The sequence below is a fragment of the Lygodium microphyllum genome, chromosome 10, assembly GCF_053477565.2.
Source record: "Lygodium microphyllum isolate KBCC chromosome 10, Lygodium_microphyllum_v1.1.10, whole genome shotgun sequence".
NCBI lineage: Eukaryota > Viridiplantae > Streptophyta > Polypodiopsida > Schizaeales > Lygodiaceae > Lygodium > Lygodium microphyllum.
Genome location: NC_141144.1, coordinates 122,461,050 through 122,472,616, shown reverse-complemented (window position 1 = coordinate 122,472,616; position 11,567 = coordinate 122,461,050). Strand labels below are relative to the sequence as shown.

The window sequence follows — 11,567 nt, the reverse complement described above, 5'->3', positions numbered from 1 at the left end:
GACTGTTAAGAAAGATATATTAGATGAATTGGTTAAAGGCATGTGAGATCTTTGATTAAAGGTTGCAAAATTGGATGAGAAAGGATAAGAGGAAAGGGGATGGGCAACAGTCTCTAAACTAGGAAAAAGGTGTATGTGGCGTGATAATTTACACCATGAAAGAAAGAATTGTGCTACTTATTACGAGGTATTGGCATGACAGCTCATCTTTTGGAAAGATGGCAAGATCCATGCACAAGAAAGGGGCTGTTCGAAATGCTTATGCAAATGTACATGCTACTACTTTTGGTCTGCAGTTGGATATAATGCCTGGCCAAGTGACGATTGGTCCAAAGGCTACAACATGGACATATGCTTTGCATGCAGCTGAAAAGAGGAAAGTTACTGGTAGTGAAATGTCCCATGTAGGGCAAAACATTTGTGATATAACTAGCTAGGATCACCGGTAGATGTATATTCAGTGGATGTATTTTTAGCAAAAGGGCAAAATACGGATATACTTGTGGAAGAGAAACAGAAGAGAGATGAAGATAATGCAAGGATATTTAATAGAGTGATAAGAAGAAGTGTGGATCCACCTAAAGCTACAAATCAGTCACCTCCCGAGCATATTATGAAAGAGGTTGGACAGGAGAACAAACATAATACCAAGCAAGATGGCAAGAAGTTCGGATATAAGCTATAATTTGATATTGAGACAACCATGGATGCCTTGAAAGATCATATAATAGAAGAGTTAGCCATTGCATCTATAGATTTTCTTAATGCATCTGAAGAGGTTTACAAAGCTCATGTTTTACTTAATGCAGGGACTTAGAGGGAGATTGGTGAAGTGTTGGATGTACATGATTTGTAGGATACAATTATAATTTTGAGACAGTTTATGAGCTTGAGGATATGCCTTTAGAGGATGTTAGATGTAATGCTCCACAGCTGGAAATAGTTTCAGATACTTTATTAGAGACCTTGATAGGGAATTCAAAGATGCTTCAAGCTATGGACTTCTTTACTATTTTTGGCGATAGTCAACATGTGTTGAATGTAAGTGAGGCTTAGTTTATGTTTGATGTGGTACACAATTGTCAATATAAGTAGATTTCCATGCGTTGGACTTTGAAAGAGCAAGCATGTTGCTATGTATTTGTTGATAGGTGTATTTTGAGTATATATATGGAGGTTTCACATCCTCTAGTGTATGATACACACCTAAGGCCTTATGACCCTAGAGGGGGTGCAGGCGTGGCTCAAGAGTTGCACCAATGCTAGTTGTTTTGATCTATGATCTAGGGGGATACCTTCTTATGTGCATGATGAGCAACAAGTTGATGCTATGGGTGTTTGATCCTAGTGGTATATCATTGGCAAATATCAGAGGATGTGTAGATTCAGAGGGGTTGGATTTCATGCTATTATGCAGACACAGTGTGAAAAACCTTCGAGTGCATTATCATCTGGCTTTCTTATTGATCTAGAGAGTCAATGTCATCTTAGTCATTAGTGCTAGTGTCCATAGTATGTTTAGTCCCAAAATACAGGATTTTTAGACAATTTTAGCATATTTTTGATATTTTGGATATTATTTCTTCTAAATATCCGAAAAAGCTAAAGAAAACTTCTAGAATAGAGTGATATACAAAAAGCAAGCTATTTTTTCAACTAGTTTTGGAGATGTCATGTAAAAAGAAGGGTTTTTGAAATTGCGTGATGCGCGATCACAGTTTACAAGCAACAAACAACACTCTGAACTAGGAGAATTTTGATCAAGAGTCTTCGGGTTTTACCTCCCTTTCAAAGCCAACGGAACTATCAGATTTGTAGTCTGAGCAGCATGGAAGAAGTTAATGTTTGGTGCACATTTTTGGTCTACCAAGGAGCTCTAGGAGATCTAATGCTTGGAGATTGCTTCCGAGTAGTCCCAAACAAGGATTTTGTTTACCTTCTCAGGTTCTATCAATACATAGTGCTTTGATTCATTGAGCTTTGTTTTTACCCTGTGTACCTCTTGTCTATTCTTTTTCTTCTCTTATATCTTCGATTCCTACTTTCTTTTCTCTTTGATCCTCAATGGATATGACCTTTTGACTCTAAAACCCCTCCAACACCGTCTTGTTGCTATTGCGGGGGCCCACCACAACCGATGCCTCTGCCCGCTACCACCATCGAATATTGACGCTCGCTTGCATCATGCTCCTTGCCGGCCAATGTCCTATTGGCGCTTGCCCAGAGAGAGAGAGAGAGAGAGAGAGAGAGAGAGAGAGAGAGAGAGAGAGAGAGAGAGAGAGAGAGAGAGAGAGAGAGAGAGAGAGAGAGAGAGAGAGAGAGAGAGAGAGAGAGAGAGAGAGAGAGAGAGAGAGAGAGAGAGAGATTTTGGTAGGCGTCATTTAAGAGAGATATATAAGATTTTCAAAATTTAGGTTTGGTAGGAGTGTAGGCTTGGGAGGCCCTGCTCTCTGGAGGTTTGAGGCCTCCCAAAGCCACAAGGAAAATAATAGTATGGTATAGATATTGATATTGATATATTTAAGATACACATGTGTCATGTGTTACTAACATACCTAACATTGACAACATTAATTGATAATATATTTATGTTATTATTATACTATATTAGGTATATCATGTTATATTATAATAATTATTATTATGTCAAGTTATTATTGTAATATATAATAACATATATCATACACAAATATGTTGCTATAAGTTATTAATAGTATTATTGTTATATTCTACATTTTTAATGTTGTTATTAGACATATCAATTAACATTCTCTTTCTCTCTCATACATTAAATTATTGATATATAATTATCAACATATACACGATCAAGGTTATTACTGTACCCATACATACATAAGTACATATATATACAATATAAGCATTAGCACACCTAATGCCAACAATGTTAATTACCAATATATTTATGTTATATATTATATTAATTACTACATTAATTAGCATATAAACAATACCACAATATATCTTATATCAATGTGTTATTAGATCATATCGATAACCTCATTATATTACATACCATATTCATGATATTGTCATCAAACATAATAAAATTACCCTTCCCTCCCTCCCTCGCTTCCCTCTCTCTCTACCTTCTTGCTTATGTATTCATTAACTATTAATATATGTTAGTATATTTATTAACATTTGTAATATAAACATAATATGGGCATATCAATTAATGCATACACATATACATATTCATAAAACAATATACATGCATACATATATTGAGTTTGTAATATTAAATTCTTGATAGCTGTATTGATATTAATAAAGTTATCAATGTTAATAACTTATAGTATTGGTAATACTTATTCTTAATATTAATATATGTAATAACAATAATGCATTATTATGTATGTAATTTACATTATATTAACATTAATACAATACTCAATAAGATGAACATGTTAGTATAATATAGTAATAGTTGAACTTATAATGATATAATTAATACAATTACAAATTATATTGGTAACTATATATAATACAATACTCAATAAGATGAACGAATTCATATAATATATTCATCATTGAATGTATAATGATATAATTAATACAATTACAAATATTGGTAACTATATGTAATACTAATATTAATATCAATAAATATTTAAAATGTTAATGACATAATAAGCATATCTTTTTGTGATCTATTTTTTATTATTTTATTCTTTTATATATCTTTACTATTAGTTAAGGGGAGGTTGGGGGCGGGTGCCACGTGGCAACCCCCAACCTCCCCACAAAGAAATGCGGGGACGGCTGCCACGCGTCCAGCACCCACCCTCGCCGCGAAAATCGCGCCTGCCACGCCGGGGCGAGTCTAGGCGCAGAGCGCCTAGTACTAACTATGTAGAGCTTTTGGCGGGTGCGATGCGGCGGGCGTTTAGGGCTCTGTTTATTGTGAAGCTGTTGGGATGGGCTAGAGCTATGCGTGGAGGTTTTATGGGCGACGACGCTATTGCCATACAAAACACACTCCGTTTCTGGAGAACTGTGCTCTGTGCTGTGTAGGCGCAGAATGCCTACCTGTACATTCGACGTCGGTTGCTGATGAGCTCACCGGTGGGAACTCGTTCTTATTATTCACATATCACATGTCATATGGATCTAAAATTACAACTTACGTATTAAGAACTTAGAAGAGGCAAGATGGACACGTTGTACGGTTGTGGTGAATTTGTGCGTGAGGAGGTGACAAGTGGGACTTGACACGGGACGCCATCATAGCGGGCCTGCAGATAACGAAAGGGACTCTGAAATCTCGACCAGGCTGTCTGATACGAGACACGCAGACCGGGAAGGGGGTCGGGACTCGGGACTCGGGAGCGAGGGAGGGAGGAAAGAGGAGAGAGAGAGAGAGACAGCCAGCAGAAGAAGACGAAGCAGAAAAGAAGAAGAAGGAGAGGAGGAGGAGGAGGAGGAGGAGGAGGAAGAAGAAGAAGAAGAAGAAGAAGAAGAAGAAAAAAAAAAGACAAGAAGACGAACGAAGGCTGTCTCCGGAGTCCGAGCGAACAAAAAGTTCGGTCGGTCAGTCTGATTTCTGAGGCCGAGGAAGAAGAAGAAGAAGAGAAGAAGAAGAAGACCGAAGCTCCGGATATGGCACTTCCGCAGTCGTCGTTGCACGAGGACAAGACAGATCGCCCGATGCGCGTGCTCATTTCAGTTAGCCAGTCCTCCATAACTGGATACCCCCACCCGTCCATCAGTAGCTCCACGGCCTTTAACTGGACACTTACCAAACTTATCCCCCCTGCCTGCAGAAAAGACTATGAGCTCCTCATCTTGCACGTCCAGGTGCCTGACGAAGACGGTAACTATTCTCTTTTTCTAATGATAGGATCTCTGAACTGCTGCATGGTGAATGTTTCTCCTTGAAATCGCAACGTAAATTGTGACTCGCAGCCGTCCTGATAGCCTCATAATGTTACATTGTTGTACCTGATTTGCTTAAAAAGTTCTCGAACAAGGGCTCCGAGTACGCATAGTGAATGATTTTCATATGATGACATCTGACCTGAATGTGTTGTAAGATCGTTTGTTTGACCATTCGTAATGTAGCTATGTAGAGACTTAGTTCTTCTCATTTGTTACTACATACTGACACTGAAAATTTTCCCATTCTTTGAACTGGCTGTTTTCTGTTTTGAGTCACGGAGCATCTGATTGCTACCCTTGCTTGCTTATAATGCAGGTTTTGATGATTTGGATAGCCTTTATGCTACCAATGAGGACTTCAAGGATATGGAACTCAAAGATCGGATGAGGGGCATTCACTTACTGCAGCATTTTGTAAAGCGCTGCAATGAGTCAAAGGTATTTTGACCAATTCTATGTGTATAGTTATTCTAAATGAGAATAACACAAAGTTTGTGCATTTAAAATAATTGAATCCAAGAATGTGTTTTTTTCTTCACGTGCATCTTGAGCCTTTTGGACAATGAATGTCAGATCTCTTAATTTACAATATTCTTGAAACTAGAAATGGTCTTTCAAACCCTTCCTTAGGACCGGTTTGTAGCTGATTAAATGGGAGTGAAGAGTTAAGTAATGCCAATCCTCAAGTGAGGAGTGGCTAGATGTCTTAGAGTCTCATTGTGGTGCCAAGATAAAATTATTTTTAATAGTTAAAATGGTGCCATCAGGTTTCAAAAGACAAGGCCTAGAGGACACAATTTGAACTCCCTAACTCACTAGCAAAAAACAGGGATTGATTGCTCTGAATGATAGCATTTTTAAAAAAAGATTTTGGGGGTTGAGGTTTGAGAATACACTAGGGTTTGCAGAGAAAATACCTAGTGAATGAATAACCACATGACAAACATAAGAACTAAAAAATTTAAAGAGAACATATGGAATGAATTATGAGATTTGATGAATAAATTGAGTTGGCTAGAAGGGCCAGTAGTATGGTAGCAACTGACAAAGCATTGATTCATGAAATAGGAGGAAGATTTGGAGAAAATCCCATGAGCTCTCTTGTCATCCTAGCATAGGTATTGTGCAAGATAATTTTTAAAGATTTTTGGGTTTCAAGGGCAGCGATTGAAGCCTCGTGATGGATTTTTATGACTATAAAAAAGTACATGTTGAAGAAAAACATGTGAGGACATAAGGAAAAAAAAATCATATGGAAGCCAAAAGCAGGTATGATTCAATCGTCTACCATTCGTGTTGAGATGGCGAGCTTAATATGTGCGGACATAGATGATATATTACATGGTTAGATAGAATTGTAGGTCTACACTTACCATGGCAATGGTCATTATGATTCTCACATGGCCATTGACTTATTACTTATCATATTTGGTTAGTTACACCTATCTACAACTAGTATATTTATAGCTTTAGTCGATTAATATAGTTTGTTATGCAGTATTTGACTTAGTAGGCTACTTTTCTTTATGCTATATCTTATTTATACTTTGTGTAAGGAAGAAAAAAGAAAAACCAGCAAGAAAACGTTTTGGTCTCCATATCTCTTTTTGTGTTCTTGAATGAGCCTACTTTTGTATATATTGTGTGTTTGACGCAATAGTTCAAGCGAGTTCCCCCTATTACGCGATTTTTAACATGGTATTAAAGTAGCACCACTAAGAGAGATGGATTCTAGAGGTTGAAGTGAAGGAGAAGCAAGAATTCAAGCAAGCAAGCAATCAGTAAAAGGCTCTTCCACTTTTTGTCTCTTTTCCTTTGAGAGTGTGTGTGGAGGTATTAGAAGTAGGGTAGAGCAAAAAGTTTAGATTGCTCTTAGATTTGGTGTGCAAGAAGAATGGTATATATTCTGCAAATAGTTCTTTCGAGGTTTTCCAATACGTTTTTGGTCATTTGAGGTTGTTTCGGGTCTTGTTTTATCTCTACAAGGTTGCAGACAATAGTTTTAGAGTATATTATAATTTTGGTTGTGTCGGCCATTCTTAGGTGCACAGGTTATAGACTATAGATTTCAAATTTGTAAGTTTTTGAGGTGTTTATTAGGAAGCAAACACAAGATTTATCAGTAAACATAATATACATTGCATGTATTATTGAGCATTCAGTGAAAAAGACTACTTGGTCTAATCCTATGTATATATTGTGAAAGGTTGCGGAAGACTTGCTTGTTGTTGTTTGATACTCAGTTTTGTCATGATGGTTAAGAACAATAAAAATCCTATTATTGAGAAGTCAAACATGAATAACTATATATCATGAAAGTTTCATGTGACACTTTCTTATTGGAAAAGGTCTTTACAAGTTTGTTTCAGATAAAAAAGGAAAGTGGAGCTAAGTGATTTTGTGACGATTGGACAAGAATTAAAGAAATGGAATACAAAAGAATGTTGTCTGTAGTCACTGATAACAGTATGTTGGGATATATAAAAAATGTAGAGAATTTACATGTAACTTGGATAACCTTTGAAAATATGTTTTAAAAAAATACAAAAATACGAAAGATGGATCTCAAGTAAGAGTTGAATACCTTAAAGAAAGCAAAGATGTTTATAAATGAGCATGTTTTGAAGGTGAGAAGCATTGCAAATGCCTTAGTAGCTATTGATGCAATGCTTGATGATGATTTGGTTTTTTACTTTGGGTGGCTTTAATAATGAGAAGGCTTGAAAATCCTTTGTTACTTTAGTATATGTAAGAAAGCTGTTTTTGGATGTTTATGAGATGGTCTCTCTCATGATTATTGAAAAGATCAACATATAGGGTGAATTGTTAGAAAGAAGCGGTGAATGGGTCTAAGCATTTTACTTAAGTTCAGGAAAGAGACATGATATATTTTCTTTAAGAGGCCATGGTATGGGTCGTGCGGGTGGTAACCGGTAAAACATGTTAAATCAATGGTTCGATAACATGCAGATTTCAGGAGACCATGGTAATTCTAGAGGTAGAGAGGAAGAGGTGGATGGTAGAATAAAGGTTCTAGCAATTTTGGTATTGTTTGTCATTATTATAAAATAATTGGACATCCTATTCATAGTAGTAAATTACAACAAGGAAATTGTGTATTATCTTTAAGATAGAATGATGATAAAAATGATTGTTTGTTTGTCATATAGCATATGATGAATGCTACAATAAGAAAGGGGACATGTGATGATGCATGATTATTGATTTGGATGCATCTAATCATACAATCAGCCACGTTGAATGATCTGGAGAGATGTAAGATTTACAAAGTTCCAGTTATGTAGAGATGAATAATGATTCGCACCATTCAATCACACATTGGAAAAGTTTCTTTTTGTTGTATAGGCAATGTGATTATTAGATATATTACATGTGTTTACACATTGGAAAAGTTTCCTTGTTCTTGTATGATGATCAGACAAAGTGATTATCGGATGTATTACAGATGTTGTCAATCACATACAATTTAGTATTAGTTGGTTAGATGGTAAAGTAAGGGCTACATTTTTTAGATTTATTGCGAAGGGATAGGTGCGTGATGTGCATGTGAAAAGGTTGCAAGCCATTGTTACCTTGATGTAAGTTTTTTACTCGATTGCATACTCAAGTTGTAAATTTAAATTTAAGCATTTTGATCCAAATTATAGCACATATGATAAATACTTGTTAGTTGCTGTTCATGCTTTGTGTACAGTGGAATTGCAATTTAATGGGTTCCAAATTTATGGTGAAAATTGATCAACAATGAGTATCTTTAGTTTCAATCAAAATGTTCTAATCATCCTATTTAATGGGATACCTTTATTCAACCCTTTTGTTTACTTATTCAATCTCATCCTGGTCATGAAAATGTTGTCACCGATGCTTTATATTAATGTTTTTTTTGTAAACAATATTTTTGTGGTTACTTCTAGTTTAGTGAATCAATGAAGGATACACACATGGTGTTCTTTGCTCGATAAATTTATTAAAATTTTAATATTTTAGTTTTGTGTTACTAAAGTATGAGTATGCACTGATTATAAGAATGAAACACGTTTTTGACGTTTCGTTTCTTAACGTTTTTGACGTTTCTGGCTACTATGGTGCTGTTGATCTTTGGGGAACTAGCTGAGCTGGAGCGGGCTGAACAGGTTGAGTTGCCCGTTGTCCACATCCTCTTGGAGGAGGTATAGCAAGAGCCATAACTCCGGGCCCAACTTCTTCACTATTGACATAATCCCAAAGATTCTTTGCAATCAGTACATTCTTCATCATAAAGGACCATAGGGAATAGTTGTTGCCATCCAACCTATCTTCCTTAGACACATATGTAAATACATCACCTCCTTGATTCGCCATGATAAATGTCATTGATCAGAGAGCAAAAGAGCAATATTTCAAGCCGGACCAACTTGGAAATCTCAGAATTTCTAGAAATTACAGCAAGTACTTTGCTGTAATTAGCAAATTTAATTACACTGTCAAAAACTATCTGAAATGCACGCCGTCCAAGGTGCAATTAATGCTCAACAGCACTGAAAATGCAAAAGCCCCAAAATTTCTTGTCCCAAAATGCACGAAATCGGTCTATTTCAGACTGTCACAAATGTACATTTGCCAATCTCCAAGATGACAACAAAAGGCCCAAAATTTTGACCCAAAATTCACAAAATCTTTGCAATAATTTTGACCTAGACAAGTGCAAGAACAGAGATTGTCTGCCCGGGCAAAAGCCCCTTCTAGAGGATTAAATTTGAATTAAAAAATTGAAAAGTTTTTCCTTTTTACCTCCTATATGGTTGGTGCAGAGACCTAGTAGACTTGGTAGAGGAGCACAAGTGGCTGAGCTAGAGGTGCAAGCGGTAATGGCAGCTGGCGAGCGGAGGGTGACCTAGGTTGGTGGTCAGGGATTGGCGGGCGGTGGCTCATAGGACCAGAGCCAGGCGGCATTAGTGGCAATCGTGCAGGCATTTGGTGCCCGCCCATGCAGGCATGGGCAGTTTGGGGTGGGGCAGTGCTGGAGGCGTTACAGGTGGCGCAGGGCGTTGTAGGTCAGTTGGTGGTGACCATTGGAGTAGGCGGCGACCTTTGGAGCAAACGTCAGTTGTGGTGGCGTTGCTATTGGTGCTAACGAGTAGACTTGAGGTCGACTAGGTTGAAGCCAAAGTAGAGTTGGATCCAATGCGGTTGGTTGCGCGCGCACGCACATACACACACACACAGAGGTTTGAGCTGAACTCTGCTTTGATACCAAATGTGAGATGGATAGATCGAAGCTCAACTAAGAGTATAGTTGATAGTGAAGAGTGTGAAAGCACAACACCCAATCCAATAATATTTGAAGTATACGGTGCAAGTTGTTCACACTCGAAGAGTATAAAACACGATAAGTGCCCAAATTGTGTAACATAGGCACATAAAATAAAAGAAATAAATATTGGGGGAAAAAGCCTCTCGTACAAAGTGTAAAAAATGCCGGAGTGTCTTGCTTAAGATCATTGACACTCCTCTGTGAGCATAGGCGTGAGTCAAACCCAACATTGCCAATTAGGGCTACAATAATAGAGGAAAACAAATCCCTACAGGATGTAATGTGCCTAGAAGCACCACTGTTAAAGGACCAAGTGCTAGAATTCTTAGGAGAGCTAAATGCTCTATTAGCCCAAGGTGAGTCATAACTGCAAGTGTAGAGACAGTAGTCACAGTCTACAACAAAGACGCGGACTCAATAATAGTAGAAGATGCATCAAGAACAGACATCCTTGACTCCTTCTCCTTGGCTATGCGCTTCTTACATTTTGTAATGTAATGACTTGGCTTCTTACAATAGTGGCACTTGTCTTTCTTGGCTTGCGTGTCCCCTTGTTTCTTGCTGCTATGTGAAGTACTTGAACTTTCAAACTCTGCGGAGCATTTTTGGACTGGTTGCCCTTGCCCTTTTACCTCGCCATAAAAGTGTGTTCCACTCCAATGTTCTTTCTTGTTTGCTTCTCTTCTAGGAGCAAAATAACCAACTGAAGAAAAGTAAGTGGTTGTGGAGAAATTCTCACAGTGAGATTTAGGGTCATATGAAAGGCCAAATAAGAGGGCGCCAATGAAGTCACAGTAGTAGAGATCAAACGTGAATCTGAATAATACTCATCTTTAGGTGCTTACGCAAGTCCTCGGTTTGCAAACATTTGCTGAAGTGTAAGCCATGCTTCTCGTGAAGAAGCTGCAGACTATATGTGGTAGATTGCTGAACTACCAATGCAATTAGTTATAATGCTTGAGCATCTCATGTGTCCCAAGCCTTTTGTGTTGTTGATCTCTAGGGAAGTGGCTGAGCTGGACCGGGCCTTCGACCACGTCCTCCTTGAGGAGGTGTTGTAGAAGCTACAACTCCAAGACAAACTTCTTTACCACTAACATAATCCCAAGATTTTTCGCAATCAGCACATTTTTCATCACGAAAGACCACAAAGAATAGTTATTGCCATCCAATCTATCCTTCTTGGATACATATGTGAAAACATCCTTCTGTTCTTGATTTCCCATGGTAAATGTCACCGCTTCAAAGAGCACAAGAGCAATAGATAAAACTAGAACAACTTGGAAATCTGAAAATTTAAAAAAAATACAGCAAGCACCATGATGTAATCAACAAATTTGATCACACTCTGTCA

At 37.6% G+C, this 11,567-nt stretch overlaps 1 protein-coding gene across 1 annotated transcript in view; it reads left to right on the top strand.

Moving 5' to 3' along the window:
• The first annotated feature begins 4,305 nt into the window (after positions 1-4,305).
• Positions 4,306-11,567, top strand: part of LOC148030514 (universal stress protein A-like protein) — a 46,872-nt gene continuing 39,610 nt past the window's right edge. The window contains exons 1-2 of the mRNA XM_087686851.1: positions 4,306-4,834; positions 5,216-5,337. Coding sequence (XP_087542977.1) covers positions 4,621-4,834; positions 5,216-5,337 — 336 coding nt within the window. The 5' untranslated portion in view covers positions 4,306-4,620. The remainder of the gene's footprint in view (positions 4,835-5,215; positions 5,338-11,567) is intronic.